This window comes from Perissodus microlepis, chromosome 19 (assembly GCF_051167445.1).
Source record: "Perissodus microlepis isolate ML-2025 ecotype Zambia chromosome 19, ASM5116744v1, whole genome shotgun sequence".
Taxonomy (NCBI): domain Eukaryota; kingdom Metazoa; phylum Chordata; class Actinopteri; order Cichliformes; family Cichlidae; genus Perissodus; species Perissodus microlepis.
In genome coordinates, this window is record NC_140479.1 from 12,995,303 (window position 1) to 13,022,351 (window position 27,049).

At 41.0% G+C, this 27,049-nt stretch overlaps 1 protein-coding gene across 4 annotated transcripts in view; it reads right to left on the minus strand.

The window, feature by feature from the left end:
- The window catches only part of alk (ALK receptor tyrosine kinase), a 419,315-nt gene that overhangs the window by 39,689 nt on the left and 352,577 nt on the right, over positions 1-27,049 (minus strand). For all 4 annotated transcript variants that reach the window (XM_084914796.1, XM_084914794.1, XM_084914793.1 and 1 more), the window contains exons 7-11: positions 23,246-23,380; positions 22,238-22,341; positions 19,990-20,162; positions 16,897-16,991; positions 10,391-10,507 (exon numbers count right to left, since the gene is read on the minus strand). In XM_084914796.1, the coding sequence (XP_084770922.1) occupies positions 10,391-10,507; positions 16,897-16,991; positions 19,990-20,162; positions 22,238-22,341; positions 23,246-23,380 (624 nt within the window). The remainder of the gene's footprint in view (positions 1-10,390; positions 10,508-16,896; positions 16,992-19,989; positions 20,163-22,237; positions 22,342-23,245; positions 23,381-27,049) is intronic.

Consider the following 27,049-nt stretch of genomic DNA (forward strand, 5'->3'; position numbering starts at 1 on the left):
TCCAAGCTCTGCTCTGTCTCACCACAAACATCTCTTTCGAGTTTAGCAAAGTGTTGCCAGCAGAGACTACAGGGAGTGCAGAATTATTAGGCAAGTTGTATTTTTGAGGAATAATTTTATTATTGAACAACAACCATGTTCTCAATGAACACAAAAAACTCATTAATATCAAAGCTGAATGTTTTTGGAAGCAGTATTTAGTTTGTTTTTAGTTTTAGCTATTTTAGGGGGATATCTGTGTGTGCAGGTGACTATTACTGTGCATAATTATTAGGCAACTTAACAAAAAACAAATATATACCCATTTCAATTATTTATTTTTACCAGTGACACCAATATAACATCTCCACATTCACAAATATACATTTCTGACATTCAAAAACAAAACAAAAACAAATCAGCGACCAATATAGCCACCTTTCTTTGCAAGGACACTCAAAAGCCTGCCATCCATGGATTCTGTCAGTGTTTTGATCTGTTCACCATCAACATTGCGTGCAGCAGCAACCACAGCCTCCCAGACACTGTTCAGAGAGGTGTACTGTTTTCCCTCCTTGTAAATCTCACATTTGATGATGGACCACAGGTTCTCAATGGGGTTCAGATCAGGTGAACAAGGAGGCCATGTCATTAGTTTTTCTTCTTTTATACCCTTTCTTGCCAGCCACGCTGTGGAGTACTTGGACACGTGTGATGGAGCATTGTCCTGCATGAAAATCATGTTTTTCTTGAAGGATGCAGACTTCTTCCTGTACCACTGCTTGAAGAAGGTGTCTTCCAGAAACTGGCAGTAGGACTGGGAGTTGAGCTTGACTCCATCCTCATCCCGAAAAGGCCCCACAAGCTCATCTTTGATGATACCAGCCCAAACCAGTACTCCACCTCCACCTTGCTGGCGTCTGAGTCGGACTGGAGCTCTCTGCCCTTTACCAATCCAGCCACGGGCCCATCCATCTGGCCCATCAAGACTCACTCTCATTTCATCAGTCCATAAAACCTTAGAAAAATCAGTCTTGAGATATTTCTTGGCCCAGTCTTGACGTTTCAGCTTGTGTGTCTTGTTCAGTGGTGGTCGTCTTTCAGCCTTTCTTACCTTGGCCATGTCTCTGAGTATTGCACACCTTGTGCTTTTGGGCACTCCAGTGATGTTGCAGCTCTGAAATATGGCCAAACTGGTGGCAAGTGGCATCTTGGCAGCTGCACGCTTGACTTTTCTCAGTTCATGGGCAGTTATTTTGCGCCTTGGTTTTTCCACACGCTTCTTGTGACCCTGTTGACTATTTTGAATGAAACGCTTGATTGTTCGATGATCACGCTTCAGAAGCTTTGCAATTTTGAGACTGCTGCATCCCTCTGCAAGATATCTCACTATTTTTGACTTTTCTGAGCCTGTCAAGTCCTTCTTTTGACCCATTTTGCCAAAGGAAAGGAAGTTGCCTAATAATTATGCACACCTGATATAGGGTGTTGATGTCATTAGACCACACCCCTTCTCATTACAGAGATGCACATCACCTAATATGCTTAATTGGTAGTAGGCTTTAGAGCCTATACAGCTTGGAGTAAGACAACATGCATGAAGAGGATGATGTGGACAAAATACTCATTTGCCTAATAATTCTGCACTCCCTGTATTTCAAGGAGGCCAACGCTTTCAAAAACACTTTAAAACATCACTTTGGTAAGAGAGCGATTTGGAGTCTTAGCAAATGCACTCCTACTGTAAAAAACACTTGTAGTGTGACTGCAGTTTTGCCTGACTCCAGTATGAAGTAAATTGACCCATCAGGCCAGTATTTTCAACACTGTTGAAAAACAGTTAAGACTACTGGGAATAAATCCATCACTGGAGCAGAACAGCCCCAAACCCTATCTTTAGATGTAAATCTTAATATACTTAACAGGTCACTTTGAGATGTTTTGGAAGGACATGCTCAAAGAAAAAAAAAGGGTGAAAGTTAGATGGCCTGATTTGTTATTTTTTTCTCATTTGGAGAAATAAGCTGTTGGCTCATTGCCCACTTACAGTCAAATTTCCAAAGCCTCATTTGAAGAACACCAACTCAACCAAGGCTTTGGATGCAGAATTGGTTTATGCGCTGCACTGGCGGTTAACTGACGAGAGACGCTGGAATGCGTGCTGGAGTGATCCTCTTGTTAACAGCCATGTCTCTCCCTTCACATCCTCTTGTTGTGGGAAGTCTGTGACATGAGTGTGTGAGAGGCACGTCCCAGTTCATGCAGCATGTCCCAGTTTATGCTGTGTTACAGCGGTCGAAGGTTACCAGCTAATGAGCCAGGTGAAGGAAGAGACACGGCAAATTTAAAAGGAGTCAAATTCCAACTCTGTGAGCACGAACCAGCAGCAAACACGGGCAAACTTCTTGAAAAGCTGCATAGAGACGAGAGAGATCAGTGAAAGGAATGCTGGAAATTTCACTTTATGCATTCCTTTGTTTATGTTCATGCATTTACATTTTGGTTCAGTTGCTGATTTGGGGGAAGCCCTTCAGGATTTAAGATCCTTGTTATAGAAAACGAGCTTTTCACACGAGCACTGCTGGTACTGAACGCAGATTCCTCTCTTGTTTGTATTCTCTCTCCTGTCTCCCTTGGGTGCAGCTGGTTTCACACTTCAACCCAACTGATTGATCTTGTTGGTCCATCAACATGAATTCAGACGACCACATGTGCACATGGATTATACACCCAAACGCACTGCACAACTGGCCTAATGAGCCATTCACTAAACAAACAAAACAAGATGATAGCCTTCTCCAGTAAGTGGTTGTGCAAACTCTTCAGCCCCCTTGACTTACAAGACACACACACACACACACACACACACACACACACACACACACACACACCTACCTAGGGAGAGTCTGGCTCTGCCTGACTATTACATGAATCTCGTTTTCTGTGAACTTTGCCACTCGTGCTATGCCATCATCATAACAAACAGTGGCCTCCATCAAAGAAAGGGGCAAAGCTGCACACTTTCATCAGCGAGAAATTGTTCCAGACAAGTCGCATCAGAGGGGGAGAGAGAAACAGAGAGACCCAGCGTTGAGAAATACGTCTCTGATTGGGTTGCACCACTGACAGTAATTCCAACAGTTTTTATCCCCTCTGAACATTTTCAAAACAACACAAACAACCTTAGGCAGTCCTGGGATATTTCACAGGGTGTTTCAGTACATACACAAAAGATTCCAGCTCCAGGAAACTCACCATCACTGGGAGACTTTCTGTGAGCATGCTTTCAAAAGGTATAAATGCTCTAATTCTAGTATTTTTAACTTTAACTTCAGCCATAATTGGCTTATTAGGGTTCAGATCTGCTTTTTGTCCAAATGGAGAAAGGCCTTGTTCAGACCGACCGACCTTATTCTGGCTTCATTCAGACTCGCAGGTATGCTGTGAGAAAAACGAAAAAAAGCAGCCCTTTCATTTATTTGAATGGACCCAGGTGGTCGACGCAGAGTGGATGGCAACGCACAAAGAGGACTGCGTGTCAGAAAAGTTGAATATGGGTTAAGCTTTTGCTGCAAAGTAACATAACATCAACGGACAAGGTTGAAAAGTCCATGTTCGGCAACAGAAAAGCATATTTCAGCTGTTTATGGTGGCGTTTGTCGAGAAGGAAACACTTTTCCTGCATTACCCACCCACTGAGCGGAACAGCGGTGCAGTGACAGAAGAATGAACCTAACATGGCTTTGATTTCGGGAGAAAGCAGACTTTCTGTTTTTGCCCCCTGACCAATCATGGTGATTAAGTACAAACTCAACATAGTGAGGGCCCAGTGGCTCAAACCCAGGACCAATAAGCTTTAAGACAACAGTGCTGACCACCAGCCTGTCTGGTGTTCACTCGATCTTCATGTATCCTTTACTCAAGCCGGGCTTCCTGGATCACATTCTAAAATGCTGCCGCCTATTGTTTTTGTGCAGTTCTGTGTCAGGTCTGAGCACCAGCCTGAAAACAAGGATCTGCTTATTCCAGGGAAAAAAATTAACTCGGCTATCTCAGAGCTGATATTTTTTTTTTTTGTTTGGGTTCACAACGAAAAATAACTCCAGTTTTGTTATCAGTCCTCTAAAGTCAATGTTGGTTAGCTACAATAAGCTACAATAAATTATGAATAAACTATTTAATTTTCTTTTTGCAAGACTTGTTGAGCCAAATTAATCCAGCCCTGAATGGAAAAAATAATAAAAAAAACAATTGGGTCTGATTGTGAGCCTAATAGGCCATTTTTGGAACAGAACAGACCTTATTTCAGTTTTCTATTCAAAAGAAAGCTTTATCATGCTATTAAATGGCATTTTCTCCAGTACCTCCAGAAAAGTCCAGGCCAACAAGTTTTGAAGCTACAGGAATCATCACAGACACACTGTAAGCAAAATGCAAGCACAAAGACTCTCCTCTCTTAGCATGTATCGTCCTTATCCAGTGACAGTTGTCCTCTCTGGGCCAACAATTAGAAAGATGGATCAAGGCTGGCAAGCTATGAACAGGATCTGAATGCTAAGCACAGAGCTTATGAAGCAAACGAGTCCAGTTAATTACAAGAGCCTGTTTTGCGTCCTTATCAGTCTCAGATCTGTCTTAGTAACTAACCCCACCCTGCCAAAATATTAGCAACTAGTTAAGTGATTGCTGCAGGCTGGTGCTGATGAACAAGTAACCAATGAAGACTCCTTCTTCTCCTCTGTGCAGCTAATTAGTGAACACAAACGGGCCAAAACTCCTTTCTGCATGAATCATTCAGGGACCAACAGCTGCTGTCAGTTACTCTCAAGAACCAATCGGATTGCCTCAATCAGCAGCCCGTCTGTCTTTGATTTAACGCCAGTTTTTAAAAAAAAAATCTACTACACAACTTGTTCTTGTTGTCTGCTGATGTGTGAATGAAAGTCGGACACCTAGCTATTGAAAGGTACTGTGTTCAAAGAAGCTAATGCTTGTACACATGTATTGCAGCAGTGCATGTTGTAAAGTTGTTTTATCATCTAAAGAAACAAATCTTTATCAAGCCAAACACCCACACACACACTCTCATGGTCACAAAATAGGCCTGGAGCTCATTTTGAAGTTAGCGATGTATTTCTTTCCCATCGGACGAGGTAATCAGAGGAAGAAAGTGAAGCTAACTAATATAAGTTGACTTACTCAACCCTCATCCCCCAAAAGCAGCTGATGAGTCAGCAGTGAGTTGCGGGTGGCATACAGCACAGTGGTGGTGGGAAATAAAAGTGTCTGTTGCCAGGATAGAGAGGAATCAACGGGGACCAGGGGAAAGAACAAGAAGACAGAAAAGAGTGAAGGTGAAGTCAGGGTGAAGGGGGGAAAGGGATCAGAAGGAAGAAGTGGGACAACACACGGAGATAAGAGTGAGCTCTGACAGAGACAGGGCGGCTGGGTGAGAAGGCAATAATGTGAACTAACAGAGACTCAATAACGGCTTTTCCGTGGCGAAAATGGGAAGCAAATCTGGAAATAAACGGGGACAAAATGTCCTGGGAGCAGATATGGCGGGAGAGTGAAGGGAGAAATGAAGGAGAGAGTGAGAGGAGACAAGAGACGTTGATGTTCGGTGGGGTTAATCATTGAGCGTGTCGGAGGAAGAGGAGAGCCGTGTTGGAGTGACAGGTCTGCTGAGCTAAAACCCTCATCAGGCTTGCCGTCCTGCCCTGGAGACGTCAAAGCATCAGCTCCAGAAGGGGTGAAGAGAGATGCCCCATGAATGCTAACCGCTCAAGGCTGTCTTTGAAATGGCCGACATATAACTGAAGTTCAGCTTCTTTCCCCTGAGTTAATATCTATGATAATCACAAGGGCGAGAGCAGTGTGATCTCAAAGTCCCATCTTTCTCTGAGGAGATTTACTTCTGCTGCCATTTTTATTGTAACCATGCTGAGTATTACCTGTGTAAGCACATTAAAATGGCCTTTTTGTTGCTGCCTTTGCAACAAAATCCGTGTAACAAACACTCATTTGTATAACGCTGCACTGAAATGCCATTTTTCTTGCTTAGCATTAAAGATCAACTTGATAGACTGAGTTGCTCTTGTTTGCTGACCAACCCATGCCCTCCAGTCTGCAAACATTAACAAATAATGTTAGCTGGTCAGCACTTATGTATGCAACCGTCCCTGTTTGACCCTTCAGAGATAAACAGCCTGCTCTGTGTTCACAACTGAAGAGAGACTCACATCACAGATCAGATAAGCTGCATGAAAAGTGCATAAATGAGCTCATTAGATCCTCTACACACCAATTTTTACTCAACGCTGGGTCACTTTGGGCTAAGTGTTCTTGCATCTGATCACCAGCGAAACTTTATATGTAAAAATATTTACAGCATTTGCACTTCTGGGTTGGTGAGCATCAGCGGTTCTGGCCTGAGAGCAAAGTAGTTGCATTGATCAGCTGCTATTCAGTAGATCGAATGCTCTTTGTAAAATAAACAGCCGTCTGATCAGCTAATCACTGAGTGATGTCACCGAATTACAGAAGCTCTTTTTTAATATATAGCACAATGCAATGGTCTGAAACTTAATAAAAAAAAGCTCTTTCCGTGGTATGTTTTTAATTAGACCTACAGTATGGTCAAATTAAGTGTAAAAAAAGATATGAAAACAGAACAATGCCGGCCAACTACTGCGTTTTCTGTGTCTTAGCACAGAAAACCCATAAAACAGATAAGATTAATTATTTTCCTTTTACGAGCTTAGAAAGTGTTGCAGTGTGGTTAGAATGCAACAGCTTTTTCCCCCAAACTACAACTAAGAAAAAAGTTGTATAAAACCAATCCACATCTATAACAAGTGCACATGCTTGCTCATATACGGTTTTGACAGTTATGACAAATTAAATGTTTTTGCTTTTGCAGTGCTGTGTAAAAGTCTTGAGCTACACATCATTTCCTTATATTCTCCTTCTAGGGAGACAGTTTTTTAAAGTGGCCTTGAGCAGTAGTTCTTGAAACTTTCTGAAGGTTTTTCAGTCCATTGCTTGTACCTGAATGTTTTCACAGAAACATTTTTTCTTTGAGGTGGAGGGTTAGGCCACAGTAACTAAAGAGCTATTAGCTAAAAACATGACAAACAGCAGATGAACAGAATCTGGAAGTCGTGTTCTTATGAAACAGGTTAATGAAAACCTAGCAAGACCTGACATGGGACCAGAGTGATGCATCTGGCCCTTCACTTGATCCATCCACTGCTCACTGAAGCCTCATCTGAATTGGTCTCAGTGGAAATGTGGCTAAGAACTGGGCTGAAAATCAGTGGCAAAGGGTCTTCTGGAGTGATGAATCCAAATGTAAAATTTGGGTTGTAATCACCATTAATATGTAGGCTACAACAAGTTTGAGTTCCTACAGCCAATTGTAAAGCTACTCAGTCATCCATGAAGACTATTTAAAGAAATAAGAAAAGCTAAGAGCCTAAGAGCTCAGGCTGTACTGAAGAATAAAGCTGGCCACACTAAATATTAACTTTCAAGCTTGTTAGCTCGTTAATAAAGTGGTGTACACATGAGAAGTGGAATGAAAATCATACATGATTCCAAACATTTTTTACAAATAAATAACTAAAAAGTGGGGTGTGCGTAATTATTCAGCCCCCTGAATACTTTGTAGAACCACCTTTTGCTGCAATTCCAGCTGCCAGTCTTTTAGGGTATGTCTCTACCAGCTTTGCACATCTAGAGACTGAAATCATTGCCCATTCTTCTTTGCAAAACAGCTCCAGCTCAGTCAGATTAGATGGACAGCGTTTGTGAACAGCAGTTTTCAGATCTTGCCACAGATTCTCGATTGGATTTAGATCTGGACTTTGACTGGGCCATTCTAACACATGGATATGTTTTGTTTTAAACCACTCCATTGTTGCCCTGGCTTTATGTTTAGGGTCGTTGTCCTGCTGGAAGGTGAACCTCCGCCCCAGTCTCAAGTCTTTTGCAGACTCCAAGAGGTTTTCTTCCAAGATTGCCCTGTATTTGGCTCCATCCATCTTCCCATCAACTCTGACCAGCTTCCCTGTCCCTGCTGAAGAGAAGCACCCCCAGAGCATGATGCTGCCACCACCATATTTGACAGTGGGGATGGTGTGTTCAGAGTGATGTGCAGTGTTAGTTTTCCGCCACACATAGCGTTTTGCATTTTGGTCTCATCGGACCAGAGCACCTTCTTCCACATGTTTGCTGTGTCCCCCACATGGCTTGTGCCAAACTGCAAACTGGACTTCTTATGGTTTTCTGTTAACAATGGCTTTCTTCTTGCCACTCTTGCATAAAGGCCAACTTTGTGCAGTGCACGACTAATAGTTGTCCTATGGACAGATTCCCCCACCTGAGCTGTAGATCTCTGCAGCTCGTCCAGAGTCACCATGGGCCTCTTGGCTGCATTTCTGATCAGCACTCTTCTTGTTCGGCCTGTGAGTTTAGGTGGACGGCCTTGTCTTGGTAGGTTTACAGTTGTGCCATACTCCTTCCATTTCTGAATGATCGCTTGAACAGTGCTCCGTGGGATGTTCAAGGCCTGGGAAATCTTTTTGTAGCCTAAGCCTGCTTTAAATTTCTCAATAACTTTATCCCTGACCTGTCTGGTGTGTTCTTTGGACTTCATGGTGTTGTTGCTCCCAATATTCTCTTAGACAACCTCTGAGGCCGTCACAGAGCAGCTGTATTTGTACTGACATTAGATTACACACAGGTGCACTCTATTTAGTCATTAGCACTCATCAGGCAATGTCTATGGGCAACTGACTGCACTCAGACCAAAGGGGGCTGAATAATTACGCACACCCCACTTTTCAGTTATTTATTTGTAAAAAATGTTTGGAATCATGTATGATTTTCGTTCCACTTCTCACGTGTACACCACTTTGTGTTGGTCTTTCACGTGGAATTCCGATAAAATTGATTCATGTTTGTGGCTGTAAGGTGACAAAATGTGGGAAAGTTCAAGGGGGCCGAATACTTTTGCAAGCCACTGTATACTGTATTAATGTTTGCACACATTTCAATAACTTATTTCCCGTTTTTCTAACAATACAGAAATAAATGAGAGGTGGAACAAGACTTTTGTAAAATAATAAACAATAAAGGTTACTCTTTTTTCACCTCTGTGTTATTTGCTTCAAAACTGCTTTTCTTGAGAATATATATAAAGACATTATCACCGTGATTAAGGCTAGTGGTAAGTTTTCTAAATACAGTGCTCCACTTTCAAATCTGAAACATTCTTCCACAAACTTAAAGATATCTAATTTAAATGTATTTACATGAATAAAAAGAGCATGATTGTAGTTGGCTTTCCTTTCACCACAGTTTCTCCAGCAATAATAATTTTAAATTCTATTATAATTAGAAGTAATTTCCAGGGTCAAAAAAGTATGTCACACTTATTATCCAAGCAAATTTCTGCCCACAGTGTGTTAGTGTGAGTTGTCTAACCGGTTTCAAATACAAGATGAGTCTATATACACTACAAAATTGATTTGCTGGCTTTAACTGCATATGAATGCCATAACAGCCTTTTATGCCTCATGGGAGAGAAAACAAGATATAGATGAATCCAATTACAGTCCTAGAGTGACAGAATGCAGCTCATACCAATCGTGTTTGGACTGGAAAAACAGCTCACATGTATTTAAAATTCATATGAAGTGTTTTGTATTCACGCTTGGTAGAAATAATTTCAGAATACAAAAGGTACCCATTCAAATAGAGGGAACATGTTCTTCACAAACAATTTTCCATCCTGTGTTTCTCCAAAGTCAAACTGCCTGATAACTTTCAGCAGAAAAACCTCAACTACTTCAGCGTGTCTCAAAGTACTTCAAAGCTTCTAGCTGAAGAAATGTGTTTCAGAACAGGTATGATATGAAAGTAACTCCAAGTTATGACTTTAAATATAGAAATTGAATCTCTTGCTTGTCTTTAACCTTTTGAAGCACAGAAGTGAGAGAGTGTGAGGTGGAAAATGTCAAGCCCGTGTAACCGACTCCATTGACATTCTCAGGAGACAAATTGGCGGATTTTACACTTCAAAACTGCCCGTCCTGCTCCATTTAATGCCAAAGGAGAGCTCTGCAGCACTCGCTCAAATGTGGATGTGGGACACACCAGTAGGGGGCACACTTACTTTGTTGCAGTCCATGCCTTGTGCCAGGCTTAGCACGTGTGGGGTAAGAGGGAATCAGTATTAAATGCAAGAAGCAGGGGTCTGTGTGAGTTTGATGTAGGAGGAAAAAGAAGAGAAGTGAAGAAAAAGAGACAGAAGGAGATGGAGACAGCTCTCCTGTACAGTGAAACCACATCTGAGCTGACCATTGCTCACTTTCAGCTGAATGGTAGCAATCAAACTTGCACTTACAGTAATCTGTGGTGGGGAAGATCATCGGTGGGCTCCTAATGGAAGGGGACGGAGTCCTGATAGTTGGTCTAAACGGCAGCCCGGGTGTGGTTACCACCGGTGGAAACTCGCCATTGGCTGAAATAGAACACAATGGATTTATTGAGAAGGCTCTGTGTTGTCACACTTCATCTGCAGCAACAAAAAATAAATAAAAATCCTGTTGCTCTTATACTGAAGAAAAGAAAAAAAGAAAAGAAAAGAAAAAAAAAAAGGCACAGTAACTGCAAACCCCTTGCTGGCACAGAAATGCAGACCCACCAGCAGGGGTCATTCTTTCATTTGTACCACCATTGGCCATACAGGAGGAGACGAATGCATAACAAGCGAGCCCCACTCCATCTCTGCCTGCCTCTGTCCTACTGTAGATGGGTAAGCACATTCAGTCTGGGTATTTTGTAGCAATCCATCAAGCCTCTGGCCTCACTGCATTCCCAGGACTGAGATCATAAACCTGTTGGTACCTTGATCTCTTCTGCCTCAAATTCAAACCCAGAATTAAGTCTTGAAGGCAAAACTCCCACAGATAAGGGCTCGAGACAGAGAGCAGGGACTGTTTTTTCTCCCAAAGATGTTAAAGTAAGGTAGAATTTTAAGTACTAAAATGATTGGATGTTAACCTTAAAAAAAAGCATGTACCCCCGTCCCCATTCTCGAGTTTTCAATAGAGGTGGAGCTCCTATTGTTGTTTGACTGAATCCATGTTTTCTGATTAGGTCCATTCACTGCAATCAGTGGTACAAAAGACTGGTGTTAAAGAAATCTGTGTAGGCACCAAGAACAATCGATGTAATGCTGTCAACCGAACGTAACGCAATTCATTTACGTAATGAGAAATTCCTGGAATGATTAAAACAAATAATGTCCAACAACATCCTGCAGGACAATAAAGTGAAATCTAAAATTCAAATAGTCATTACAGAAGAGACTGCAGAGCATGCACTGGCACGAGCAAAGGTTTCACTTTATTTCAAAAGCCAGCTACGTTTCAGCTCGTACATGTGTGGCTTGAGCTCCGTTTCCAAGGAGAGGCCATGCTTCTGTTGGAGAGTTCTGCCCAGCATCTCATTTCTTTGATATACTGTTGTGCAGAATAAAGCCCTCAGAGGTTTGTTACTACATGACCCCTGTGGTTTGATGTGAATGCACAGGACTCTTGTACAACTGAGATTATTTTCCAAAAATGTCAGATAAGCTTTGCTGAGATCTGTTGCGATAATGCTGCCGTCACGCAACTGTACGACAACAAATGAGGGGGGCGGGTTCAGATCTCGACAGCCTGCTGTTGTGCTAGCCCTGCTTCTGATATGTCACTTTACAGCAAAGGTGCACACATGCCACACAGAGACGTCAGGCTTCCCACTCGGCTTTAAAACAAAAGAAACTGTTGCAGTTTGAGCTACACGGCCAAACACTGGCAGGTTTATTTTAACACTTTCAATGTGCTCAGTGTAGATACTTGAAGCATGCAAACAATAAATCATAAATGATGCTCTTCTGTGCATATGACCTGCATATGAAGTTCTATTTTTGGTTTGCATATCGAACAGAGAGGATGATTACATGGTTACAGGGTCTATTTGCATTTCATACAGTGAGAGAAAAGAGAAGGTTTGTAGCTGCAGACTGGCCTGTCTTACTCACCAGCAGAATGGCACACAGTTTGTTTGTACTGTAGCTGCCTGATAGTCTCTATAGGGCTGCCCTGAATGGCAAACAGCAGCAAAGGATGATTTAGAGGTTCATGAGAATTTCTCTCTCCATCTTTGCTTTTCTGAGCCACGAGTAGTACTGGAGTAAAAGCCTGCAGCTCCATATAACACTGGAAACCCACCGATGAGTCAGTGCTGTTTTCAAGATGCTGGAAAAGACGTGAATAAGAAGCTCAAATCCAACTACAACTTCACTAATTGTGACGAGCCAATAAGCTCCCCACATCGTGTCGTTCGCCTCCACGGTGAAAACAAATCAGGCCTGCTCTCTTCGTTGTCATTATGTCAGTGTCGGGGGACAAAAACAACACTTTTCATCTTTATCTCTGTAATCATTTTACCACAACGACATTCCCTCTTCTCCTCTCTGGCTCCCCTGTCACTTCAGGCTGAAGGCTCACCATTTATGACAATATGGCAGGGGACTCCCTCAACAGCTGAAAGGTTTAGAAAGCTACTATGTGCCAGAGTTGCATCTGGTCAGGAAAAAAACCTGCTCGCTTTAACTCAGAGCAAACATGTTGACCTTAATGTTCTGTACACTTGAGCCGCAGCTTCACCTGAGTTCCTCTGGGTAATATGTATTATTAAAAGTTGGGCTTTAAATATACACCAAAGCTCTGTACTGAATCAGATGGCTTTGGTCTTGACTGAAAATGCCTCGCGGTAAAGGAATCTTGTAATTTTTGTCTTCAAAGCTTAAAAACCCCCAACACTGCTTTCTTAAAATCAGCCAGCATAAAAATCAATAGCTCATTCCCTAGCCCTGTAATCCTCAAATTAATATGACTGTCCAACTCTTCGCTGCTTGGGAGCTTTGATACTGATAGAGTTTATGTGCAGAGCAGATTTGATGGATCATAGCAAGCAAGTCACTGCAATGTGTTTGATTGTGAGGGTAAGAAAAAGAAAACCTACACACCAGTGAAAGATTCTTAGAAGTGTTGCGGCACACGAGCTCAGGAACCTCTTATATTTTCAATAAAGTTGCTAATAAAGCTCACAGCATTGTTATTCTCAGCATGGTAACATGCTGCTGCAGAACTAAGGAACACACGGAGCTGCTGCACACAGCATTGGTATGCCGCTGGAGCAAGAGAAAGACTCAGCGGGTCCACCACGGAGCAGCATGAACCACAGGGCAAGGCAACAGCCAGCGTGGCTGTCACTGTTCATTAGCAGGGTGCCGTAAGCTACCTGAAGCTCACCAGAGGCCAGCCACAGAGAGAAGGGTGGGGGGGGGTTCACCTTGTTACCTCCCAAGCACAAGCTCAAAATATATCCAGATTGTGATAGCTCTCAGAAGTATCCACACAGACTGATCATGTTGACAGTCAGTTTCTGACGATATGGAGACTAAATCTCCTACACGTTGTCTCAAATGCTGCACAAAAATACAACATTTTTCCATTTATTTCTCTGTTTACTTGTGCATGCCATATCTAAACCTTTGCTGTGAATGTTGATTGATCCACTGCTGCAAAAATAAGAGAATAAAGCTGCTGATAAACCCGGACCTGGCCACACATGGAATGAATAAACAACACATTCTCATCCGAAAGTGTCAAATAGTGCCCTTCTGTTATGATTTTCTGCTGCCACAGAGATACGACAAGCACCGGTAATCCGTGTTTGGAAGGTGGAGTGAGTCACAAGCTATCTGCCAAAAGATTGAAGTTCATGTCCTGTAGCAGAGCTTTATTTTTTTTATTATTCCACTGCTTCCTTATTTGCTTCTTACTTTCACTCTCACTTTCTGGTAAGGTTTAGGGTTAGTAGATTAAGGAAAAGATCAGGATTTGGGGTACTGTCACAACATGACTTCAAGTAAGCCTCCATATGTAAAAGTTGGAAGTGAGATCTACACCACAGCACCACTACTGCTGATCAAATATGGCATATTTGATGTCTAGGGAATGAAAAAGGATTTCAACTGGCACCACATGCCGTCGCTCTGAATGCATCAGGAGACTGTAGAATGTTAGCACTTGCTGGTACATGCTGTGTCATGTTTATTAACACAGACATGTGCAAGTGATAATTGCTAAAATGAACAAATTTCTGTAGTCCCTTGATACCCAAGTTACACGACGGCTACACGGATACAGCCAATAAAGACATCACTACAAAACTGGTGATTCAGCTTTCAGAACAACAATTTAACTTCATCTTTTGCAGAGGTAAACGTTTGGAGAAGTGCTATTATGACTATTCAGTGAAGTCAAGGACCAGGTACTGAGGAGGCACACTCTAATGTTTGGGGATCTCTATAGAAGCAGCTGCTTCCTCCTGTTAATGCATCTGAGTGCGTGGGAAAATAAATTATGGCACATGCCAGAGAGAAAAGGATGAACTTCCTGCGCTGTCTAACCCAATAAACTAATTTATTGATTCTGCTGAGGATAAAATGATAAAAATGACAGTCTGGTCCAACACCTGAAGGGCAATGGATGCATCATCAAGCGCACATGCTTGCCAAACTATACATCACACAAAAGCCTGTAGAAATGTAGGAAAGAGGCCACGGGTGGCTGATCCTCTGCATAATGTGTTCGCACTATGTTTTCTCACAGAAACACATTACAAGGCTGAGCCTTCCCGTTCAGGAATCCATCATGCTAATCAGTCACTGGGATCACTCCTGGAAATCACATCTTTTGCTGAGCTTCAGCATCTCCCATCAACCAGCCTGATTGATAGGCGATAAAAAGTGACTGTGTCAAGTATAGCAGTAGGTAATAGATACTGGGTCCAGATTAAGAACTTGCCATCTGAGAAGTGAGTGCAACAGGAATGAGTGATCCTTCAGCACTGCCACACCAGTGCCTCTGCTCTGGAGGACATAACACGCAAATTGTTGTGCAAATATCTGCTGGAAAACGTAATCTCTTTAAATAAAGAGTCCGTGATCCAGAAAGCCTGTACGGCACAGGGTGAAGGTGACAAAGCTCCAGCCTGGATCAACAACAATTTCTCAATTATATGCACCAGATAAAGCTACGCTATCTGATTGCATTTCAGAGTAACGGCAGTAGTGTTGAGATAATATCTCAATTTGATGAAAAAATTAATCATCTAACGGTGATACAGCACAGATTCTGTGTGCCATTCACATTTATTTTTTCTTTTACATTTGGATGAAAAGTGCTCCTTAAATAACATGCTTCGGTAGCTCACGCAATAACTGAATAATTTTCAACATTTTATCTTTCATTGCGTTGTTGTAATTGTAACAAAGTCATAACACTTTTGCATAACGCGTTAATTTCATTTTTGTTTCCAATTCAGTTTAGTTTACAGAGTGGGTTTGCTTGTTTCATTTTGTTATTTTATTATTGTTGAATCAAGCACATTATTAGTTCAGGTGTGATCCCAGAACATCAGCTGTTCTCAAAACCTGATCGTCTGATACTGTTCTATTAACGGGGTATAAAGAGAAGGCTGTTTAAGTTTATTTAGCCTGCCCTACCCTGCAAGCCGCTATGCAACCCACCTCCACTACAATTCCTCCTTTTAGACTGTTTCACTAGATCAGTGTCATATCTGTTGTCCCTGATGCCTGCGCACTTCAGTGCTGCCTCCAGCTTTCCAGCTGTGCACGGAAGATCCCAGAGGCGAGCCATGCTGCCAAATATAAATTACTGCAGATGCTAACATCAATCTCTTGTTGACTTCAGTGGTCCTGAACTAAATGTTTTTTCCCCCACACCTTGTTTTTGACTTTTCAGTAGCTATAGCAATCATGTGTGATGCCACAAAAAGCTTTAAATTGGCCAGTGTTATAATCCACCAACTATCGCGAGATATCAAATTAAACCCGGGGAAAACAAACAACTGTCTGCCTGTGGGTACCACTCATGCCCTTGTCATTTTTGTTGTTATTTTTTTGCCCAGGGTGAAGGCACTGTTATATTTAAATAAAGTTCACATCGTCAGAGCTATATTCAGGCAAAGGATGCTCTCACACATTACTATTCAAGTCACAGTTCAAACTGGTTCCTTCTGATAGGCACAGATGGAAGGAGGCACTGAACTCCTAACCTTTCATTTTCATTCTTACATGGTTGTCATCTCACTCGTGTTTTTATACTGATAAACCATCTCAATTATGACACAAAAATATCTGGAAAGGTGACGGAAAGCTTGACCTTTATAAGCGAGCAGTGTGACATTGGAACATAAGCCCTCGTGAATCAGCAAGCACCAGTTCTGACATTTCAAGACACGTACGAGGTTCTCAAAGAAAGTGATTTAAGGAATTTACTATTACATATCATTTCCATAGAGATCTGTCAGTCTGTCTACAGGGAAAGCAGCAGTACATTTAACGGAGAGAGCAACAGAGCAGGAATCTTTACTGAGAAGTCCAAAATAGGTCTCACGAAAAGTCTTATGCAAGCATATAGCGTGCCATATTATGGGTAGGAATGAATAAATAATGAAAAAGTAAATCCTTGATGAATTCTTCCAAAGGTTTAAATTGATGCTCACTTAAATCTCCTCTCTGTGAAACATGAACATGAGGCTGACCTGTATTGATTATTAATTGAATTGCCTTGGGTAACTTCAACTGTTTACTTAAGTTTCGCTGAAGTAGAAATTCTTTTTTAACTTTTTATCCTCCCCAGTTTTTCCTCTTCGTACATGTCACGGCCAATCAATCAAGCAATCAGTCAAACAATTTCTATAATCCAGCCACAGCCTGATACGTAATTACGAAAAAAAGAAGGAGTAATGCTTTTTAAAAACACTCACATGCCAAGAAGCAGTCCATGCTGAAAGAGACGTTGTCCACAGAAATGGCAGAACCGGGTCCAGGTCCATTTTCAGTGCTGAAATAGAGAAAGAACCTGTGGAGAGGCAGAGGAGTTTTAACATCTCACAACCTGTGAATAGTGAGACAGCTTCTGTCTGAAATAATGAGAGAGATAATTTATTGTGCTTTAAGAAAACTCCCACTGAGAAGTGGCCTTTGAGAGTGTGCATTGTGTGTCACAAGGTTTGCTATTTAACAGACGAACAAAAAGGACAGTTTGACTTTTACGAAGATTAAACTCATTGTCATGGTTATAGTTAAACATATATAAGAGAAGCGCTTTAATCGCAAACCTTCAAAGTGACACTTTTGTGGCTTTTGTTTTTCCAGATGTTAGGAGAAAAAACTGATCTCACATCTGTATGGTAAAAAGAAGAAGTTGGATCAAAGCCTGTATGTAACCACCATGATGTCACCCACTGACTCGGAAACTGTTGTTTATTGGAGTCAGAATCTACCATATTTTGATGAAATGATGGAGCGCTAATGTATGAGCAAACTGAGCAAGCTTGAACCTCATACCCTCTTATTATCCTAACAGATCACTTCGCTCTCAGACTGAAGGGTTACTTATACTTCCAAGAGTTTTCAAAAGTAGAATGGGACGCTGAGTCTTCAGTCTGTAGGCCCTCTACTACAAAACCAGCTCCCAGTTTGGATTTTGAAGACAGACACTGACTCTACTTCAAAGTTAGGATTAAAACTTAAAATTTATAATTACGCCTGGATCAGGTGACCTTGAGTCACCCCTTAGTTGTGACACAACAGGCCTAGGCTGTTGCTGAGCTTCCCATGATGCACTGAGTGATTCTTCTTTGCTCATCTCTTTTCACTCCCTGTGTTTATACACACACTTCTGCATTAATCATTACCAGTTATTGCATTCTAACTCTCTCTCTCCTTTAATTTGCCTGTTGTCTTGTTTCTCTCTGTCATCTCTCTTTTCTCTCATCTCCAGCCAGTCACAGGAGATGGCTGTCCCTCCCTGAGTGTGGTTCTGCTGAAGGTTTCTTGCTGTTAAATGGGAGGTTTTCCTTTTTACTGGCACCCGGAGTGCTCACTCATACAGGGTTTTGTGGCACATGCACAGATTGTATGGCTACATTTTAGAATGATCAGTTATCTATTCATTTATTTTTGTAACAGATAACTCAGAATAGTGCTAACTAACACCCACCCATCCTCTCAATCTCTTATCAAATTTAGGGTCAAGGCGGCCAATTTATGATCACTTATGAACCTAAGATTCATATTGGACTGTTGTGAAAAAGCTTGAGTCCCTGGAGAAAACCCACAGAACCCACAGAAAACCCATCCATATGTAAAGCCCACTTTGATCTTATATTGGCCAGACCAGTAAAACCCCCCTTCTGTTGGTGTAAAGAAGTTTATATACACACAAGAAAAAGAAGGGCAATTTCAACAGCAGTTCTCAGTTTTTCAACATGATAAAGGAATGCTCCTTTACTAAATGAAAGAAATCTGTCAGCAAAACTCTCTGGACTTAAATAGTAAGAGATCAATGTGTGTTTTGCAGAATGTCCTTTAATTATAAAACAGAACGTTTTTGTTCACTCGCAGAAAGATCCCTTTAAAATATAAATTTCTATAGTACAGTAAAAAACTAGAACTTATCTGTAATTTAATTGCTATGTTACCTAATTACTTTGGTGTAGTTTGAATGGCAATGGGAGAAGTCTTTTTCAGTAGAAAAAGCAATAAAACTTTTAAAAATACACTTAGAAGTCCAAAACTCACATTTTCCAGTGGGCAAGATTGGAGTCTGTATCGGGCCAATTCTGGACCTCTGGCCTTACGTTTGATACCCCTGGTTTATAAGTTAAATATCAAATCGAGAAAACATTGACAGGGAACTAAGAGCCATTTCATAACATGTTTATCTGCGAGTATTAAAGAAGGTTTGATGGTGGATTTTGACCTAGATCTACTGTTTCCTGAGTCTTCATGCCAAGTAAAACTAACCATATCCTGGCTCTGAACAGAGCAATATTAGTTCTGTGATCTAACTCTGCTGGGATATAGTGAATAAGTGCATTTGCTGATTGGTGCAGCAATGGCAGTTGCATAACCTGTAATAGATAAGAGTTCTATAAATCAAGAAACAATCGCTGCTTGGTCCCGTTCAGTCAGCTGAGGTTTCACTGTGATTTATTTGGGGTTTTGTTCAGTACATTACACCATGCCAGCCCACATGTTCTGCATGTTCTTTACTTTCTGCTATACCCTGACTTCTGCTTGCACTTTAAGCTGTGTTTCTGATTCTATTTAAGCTCTACAAAGGTCAATGTGCAAAGTCTGGCAGGTTCACCTCGTGGTTACGGACATGACATTCTAATTAAGAGCACAAGCACAGCTGACTACATAACGCAGGAATCAAAAATTAATCACTCACAGGGGAGCAGGATTATCCAAGCTTGAATGGCAAAGAAACCCCCAGTCAGGCAAACAGAGATGAAATACCGTATCTGGAGTTTCTTGTGTGTGTGATTTTTTTCTTACTTTTTTCTATTTTTTTAAATTTTATTTCTCTCTTCAGTGAGGGGAAATCAGGGCCGTAGCTAATTGGAAGGCATAGCGAGCGGAGAGAGCCTTGTGTATTGATTTATCTTTTTTTCATCACAGACAAGTGGAATAAAGAGTGGATATTTTGTACAAGTGTACACATGGCAGGTCCACTTTATAAGACTGGGGTCCCTATGGGATTCATTAGTTTTATGAAACTGAGAGGAAATGTTCCCAGAAAATGGAATGAAAATGCTGAAAATCTGCATTTATAAGGAAGAACTTCTCTATCATGTTTCTTAAGACTTCTTTTGCTGCGGGAGCGCTTTAGTATTTGTGTGAGCATGTCAGAGGTTTGTTGGGATCAGAGTCGGATGGCTGACGATGACTGCTCTTAAACACTTCAAAGTGGAACTGTCAGTTTGATGCCTTCAGACAGTCCAAACACGTTGCCTCGATATAATCACAGCTGCCTGACATGCGGTGAAACAGGCAAGCACTTGTCATACCAGTCTGCCAGCCCGTAAAGGGGAAGTGCGACGAGTTTCCAGCCTTTTTCAGATTTGGATTCGGTGGCTGAATGCCAGAGTTGGCGCGGCTTGTCGGGGCCTGTGCTGTTCTCCACGATCCACAGAGACAGCGCCCCCTTCTGGAAGTTCGCGAAGCACAGCCAGAATCGCACCTGTGAAAGTAGGATGAGATTTGAAATGATCACTGTGCACTACAGGTTAAAACAGAGCTGCATTGATGATTTCTGAGACATATAGTGAGTGTCAGTATAAATATAACTATAAATACACCAGCAACTTTAACGTCCTTCGAGCATTTTAGAATTGAAGGAAACCAGCCAAATGTGTTATCAGTCAAGGGGGAATGCATTTAAAATTGCACTGACATTAATCAGTAACAACCATCTGTTCACTTCTAATTATTCTAAGATTAATAGAATTCAATCAGGATTATAATTTGAGTTATTTTGCAGCCTGCATGCTTCATCACATATCAGCCGAACATTGTCTTTTCCAGGAGGGATATGCTGGGTCTAAACCTGCTGAAAATTAAACAACACACAGGCTGTCACGAGAATTGAACAGCAAAAGGAAGTCTCGGGATGTGACCACATCCCTCTCCAGCGTTTCTTGAAGCCAAGAACATAATTCTTGTTTCACCATTTAAGTGGAACAGATGCTGGCTTAAGCCTGATGACTAAATTCAACACTTTTAGGATGAATGCTTGCATTGTGCCGATGGATGGCAGGTTTTGGTTCTTATCAACTGAGAGACCACATGGTGAACATTTAAACATCAAGATTACAGGCGCCGCACCGTGCACACTGGGAATAACATGAAAGTGAAAGCGGCCTGTAGCTAATACCCAAAGCTAATATCCTCAACAAATTTGTCCAAGAGCAGACAGGCCAGGCTGATCAGCACCGGTTCAGTGTAGAGAGACGGATTTAGAGCGTTAATCTGGAATCATTGCTAATCTTTGGCTGCGCGCCAAGAAGCTGTGAGCAGCGGCGCATTACGGCCTGCATTGCTCTCCACAAACCTAAGACACCTCTGATGTGCACCTTAAGAAGCAGCAACATCACTTTTGTTGTTTTGTTTTTCTCCTCCATGGAGTTTTTCTCTGTGTTTTTCTTCTAAAGTTGCGCTAACTTGTTCTCTTGTTTTACGACCATTTTGACCTTTTAATCAGCTCAGCATATCCAACTTAACTTCTTCCATGTGCACAAAAGGTCAAAGGTCGCTGTGCTGAGAAATATTAATATCTGACTAATCAAAGATGCAGCAGCATCAATCAAGATGTCAAGTACAGAAGTTTTTTTTTTTTACCTGGAGACCTGCTCTGTGCATATCACGATCTCAATAATGCATCACTTGCGATATGTGTGAACCTGTGACTGACGAGGTCAGCCTCACTGTCTCTCAGGGTCTCACAGGAAATACAGATGGCTCAGTGCTAACCAGCTGTCGTGGCTGGTTACTGCTTGATTTCTAAAGATGTTACTGGGATCATATTCAAGACATAAAGTAAGTCAAGGTTATATGCTGATTCAAAAACATAAAAATGCTATTTAAGTTGTGTGTATGTATCCATGACCGCTTATGTTAATGAGAGTGTGGGGAGTGAATTGGAGGGCGGGATGGGGTGGGCTGCTTTTAACCATGTAAAGCACTTTGTGCTACATTTCTGTATGAAAAGTGCTTTATAAATAAAGATTGATTGATTGAACTCATCTTACATTTTCAAAGTAAAAACAGCCTTACATTGTGTAATATGTATTAGCTGGAATTAGCTGCCTAACAAATCCATAACAAGTGTACTGACCTGCTAAAACTTAAACTACAAACATTAGCATATCTGCCGTGTATCATGCTTAAAGGTAAAGTGTATATCATCAGGTAAATATAGCATCATGGAGAGTTAGAGCTAACAATGACAGCAGTCCTGTTCTCTTTTTAAAAAAAAAATGAATCTGGGGTTAAAATTCAGCTTTGCACTATTTCAAGCTGCTTTTAAAACAAATCAGGTGGACACACTCCAACCAAGTCCCGGGCTTTTACCTGCTGATAAAGTCTAAGGGCAGCTGTGCTTTCAGCTGAGATATGGATGATTATCAACTAGAAATAAAGCCACATTTTTTAAAAGAATCACAGCAGTTGTCGGTAGTTTGTAACATTTGCCCTTGGTTTGTTCCGAATGTGAGACTGGAAAGACAGACCGAGTGAGCAGTATGTGGAGGAACTCACGGTGCACGGAGAGTTTCTTAAAGGAGGAGGAAAGAGAGGACTCCTCAGTAATGCTGAGCCACGCTGACCTTTAGACTGGCCTCCCTCCACAGTGAATGTAGCACCTTTAACACACACACACACCCATAACAAAGATAAGTTTTTTTATTTATTTATTTATTTTTTGCCATTTGTCTGCCAGCGAGGTTACTCAAAACCTAACTGGGTGAATTCAATAAAAAAATAATGGAGAAGAGGAACAAAGGAAAAGCTCATAAAATTTTAGGCATTTTCTGGATCACGTTGTTTGTTAGTGCAGGGCAGAGCACTGGCTATACTTGAGATCATTTTAAAGCTCTAAGGGTGGGGATCACAGAGTATTACTTGATAGAATACTGTCATGAAACGTCAACCACAATACTCATGGTATAACAGTACATGTATTGCTAATGTTATAACAAAAGGAAGATTGGAATACTGATATTTTGTCTTACAATATTTTAGTGAAAATTTAGAAAGGTGACAATAATAATTTAGTGACAGTTTTGATGGGTTTCCCCTGAATTTTCTCTATTCTGAACTATAACTGATTAAACTAAAGGCTTTAAACTCTCACCCCAAAGGTTACGATCACAGTGTAAAATTACAGTGCTCCATTTATAGTTCCCCCCACACTCTACTGAGAGATCTGCAAATAGTTGAGAACAAAAACAAGCCACAGCAAAGCAAGACTTCAAAATCGCATCATGAGACCCACTTGAGTCACTGCACTGATGATTAACTGGAGTCACAAGAATCTACATGCTTGAGCTATATCGAGATGGGCTGTGTTTTCCTTCCACGTTCACAAATTCAAGACTCAAATATTCAAAATTAAGATCAAGTGAAAAAAAAAAAGCCCCGATAACTCGTTTGAAGTCAGTTTCAATGAGGCCACACTGCTCAAACTTAAAAGAGCCTGCAAACGAGTCATCTCACAGTTGGATCGGAGCTGTGTTCGTTATGTGATAAAAGGCGTGTCTGAGCTACCTGATGATGGGCAGGTCTGTCTGGTTGCCTTGACTGGTGACTGGAGTCTTTTCCAGGAGAGACCGCGGCCTGTTATTGACTGCCAGCTACACTCGCCCTCTTCAAAAGAGCAGTAGCTGCCATTGAGAAAACGGCCTGGAGAGAGACAGGAAAGAATATATCAGGGGAGGAGAGGCAAAGAAGATAAGAAAGGGGGGGGCACATAATGACTGGACAGGGCCAGCAGCAGGGTGAAAGAAGAAAGTGAAGTGAACACTGCCAGCCAAATTTTCAAGGAGAAAAAGGACAGGGCTAGGGTGGAGGCTGGCGATCAAGGAGCTGAGCGACAGTGAAGGCAGGAAGGTTGAAAGGAGAGAAGCACAAGGGGTGCAGACTAATGGCTCACAGGACTCGATGTGTTGGGGGAAATTAAGACTGAGCTGTGGTGAAGGTGGGCTCTCAGACAGACACTAGAAACAGAAGCAGAAAATGGAAGAGCCCTGATGTGTCTAGAGGGGGAGATGGGAAAGAGTCTGAGGGGAAATGAGAAAGCTGAGATAGTGACATTTCTTTTGGGATGCCAATCAGTTAGAAATTTCACAGAATGGCACGAGCAAAGTGAATCTGCACATCAATAATACAGTGAAAATGTTGGAATTATTGGATTGTGTAGTGGGTACAACACAAGCCAAGAGAGGAGTGTGTCTCCTTGTTACAGTTTCATAACCAGAGCTCACAATACAGGTGCTTACCAATTACCCTTCTCTGACTGAAACATTTGTGCATACATGAAAGATAACAACTCAATTTACGATGCTATGCTGTGACATATGCTATAATAAATTCCATATTAAGTTAGTAATTTTAATAAAAAATAAATATTTAAGTAAGGCTGACACACCAGTAAGATGTTTACTGAATAAAATGTGTCAAACCCCGAGACGGCCATTATGTAGTCCTAATTAACATAAATGACTGGGAGGCAACAATGTTTGGAGAAATAAATGAACTCTACTACACTGTCCTTAATTTGCATCTCCTGGGTCTTGGTGTTTCTCAAGTCATAGCTTACACTTGTTCGAGTGAGGGCAGACATTATTAGAGTTGGCATTTATCCGGTGTTGTGCAAATTTAAAGTTTGTACAAGTACAAGCTACAAATGTGATGGTTACCCCACACAGAGAACATCATAACGTCAAGTGACTCTATTAATCTCCCCAAACATCGGTATTATTTAATCAGTATGGATTTTTTCTCCCTCTCAGTTAATTTTAATTGAACCACGCACTCTATTATACAGATATTTCTGAAGCAAGTTTCCATGGGATTATTTACTTCTCTAAAACTTCCCCAGGCCAGTATACGTTTTAAGAAAAATGGTTAATTCTACAATTTTCCATGGTTTTCACTGGCACACGAATCCTTCATAACAAATAAGTGCAAAACTGTTGAGTTACAAAAGCCATTTCTCCTCTTATGCTCTGTTATAAAACTGACAGAATAAATTAGAAACAATTTTTGGTAGAACAAGTATTTCAACACCTAGTGTTCTATCAAAGGCACTTTTTTTAAAATTTAATCTTTCATTATCAGGACAATTTTCTTCAGCCTGTGCTTCTTTACAGAAAACAGATTTAAAAAATAATAAAGTTAGTGAATCGCTGCAAATGCACCGTAATGACAAGAGTCAATCATACATACTGTTATAACTTGGCCTTTTTGAGATTCTTAACCTGAAAAGTTTTACTTCTTGGCTAAACAAGGATTTTTTAAAAAAGCTACTCCGTTGGCTTTCAGACTGCATTAACTTGCATCAATAAAACAAGCGTACTCTGTCAATTTCACCCTTCCTACTTTAACGTTGGGCCGGCAGAAAACTGATTTGACTCTGGCACATCAGTCTTTCACGAAATCACTCACTTCTCTCGGGTGCAACAAAATGCTCCCGGCTTAATAGACGAATCGCTCGCTGGCACGTTTGGAGCAATATTTGAGTCAGTTCACACCATCAAATGATGCTAAGCCCAAACAGGTCAAACTGAAGTTAGCACCGTCCTCCAAGAAGGACAATGAGATGTCCTTAGATACTTAAAGCACTGCTGAATTTTTAAACAACTTTAGCTCAAAGTTTCAAAGTTTCCTCTGTAAGTTTTCTTTATGTTCCTTTCATCCCGAGTTCCTGTCTGCGAGCGCTTATTACCTGTAACAGACTGAGTGATGTGGTACCGCTATGCTTTTGGAAATAACCTCATCCAGATAATGGGAAGGAAAACTGGCTTGAGGAGAGATCATACAGCATGTATTTTTTAGGAAGTAAAACAAGGAGAAAAAATGTCTTTCTTCAAAAACATCAGCTCTGAAATGCTTTTTGTTATTGTAGAAAACACCAAAAGAGCAGTTTTACTTTTCAACACTAACAGCAAGAGCAAATTCATGGGGATATTTCCTGTGATGTTTTTGAAATAAACAAAAAGCTTCTCTGGACTTTGTGGGTAATAAGTATATTTCATGTTCTTGCCTGTCTTGTGATGAGTCAGTTCTTGTTACATAAACGCCTTAGACAGAAAGTCTGTTTATACAAAGGGAAGAGATTTAAACTCATATCATGCTTGCATAGAGGAATCTGTGATGATTTAATCTTTATCAATGTCATTCACTTTATAATGTCACTTTCATTCGAATGTCAACACGACTTCAGTGCTGTCTGTCATGGCAATTTGACAAGAAGACAGTTTATAACAATCTGCACTGATGTTTTTTGGGACACTTGTCAGGGTTTTTTTTTGTAATATTGCAACAAAAGCAAGTGGAGTGCTTTTAAAGCAGCTAATCACTACAGACACATCGCCATGTGAAGGAGTTTTGACCTGGTTGGTGCTAAAAATGCCGCACAAAAAGAAGCACAAATAAAATCTTCCTGTGTCCTTCAGTATGTGAAGCAAAGATGTCTGTGAGTACGAGCAGCGAGAATTTCATCTTATTCCTCTGAGGTGAAACTAAAACTTGATTACTTGACTTCTCTCCATTACACGGAGCCTCTGCATATGCCCGTGAGCAAATTATGAAGGTAACCCGTTGCTCCTTATCTGACTTTGTGGGCTTCATCGAATTATTACAGGCTACAACATTTTGATTTAATGTCCATTAATGAAACCTCAACTACTGTTAACCAAGCATTTAGGGTTAAGCCTCTTTATATCTATCTATCTATCTATCTATCTATCTATCTATCTATCTATCTATCTATCTATCTATCTATCTATCTATCTATATATAAGGTTGTCTAATATATCAGCAATGGTTGAATACTGACTCCAATCTTCTATTTTCAGGACAGTTGTAGAGAAAGTCATAAAAAAAACCCCACACTTAACTTGAGTTTCAATCTGGCTTTTGAGTCTCGACAGCCTGACTGAGATGAATATGATATGTCTAGAGGCCAGCAAATGTTTTTAGTTACTTGATCAGAGGGCTGTTTCTGATACATTTGATCACCAAATTCTTTTAACTTTCACATTATATTGGTATGGTTTTGAACCAGTTTGCCAATTAACTTTCTGGCAGATGGTTCTTTGTAGCAACAGATGACTCGCTAAGCACCCTACAAAAATAAATTTTTGTGCCTTTATTTTTCTACCTCTGCCAAAGGAGGTGGGGCTTCTGTGTGTAGTTGCCGTTTCTTTGTTTGCCCGTCGGCAGCATTAAGGAAAATATTGTCAGGTTGATTTGCTGTTAGAGAGGTGCAGCACAGGCAAAGGAAAAAATAAATAAATTTCAGAAATCAAAGTTTTGAGCTCTTTTGGGCTCTTCATTCTTAAATGACAG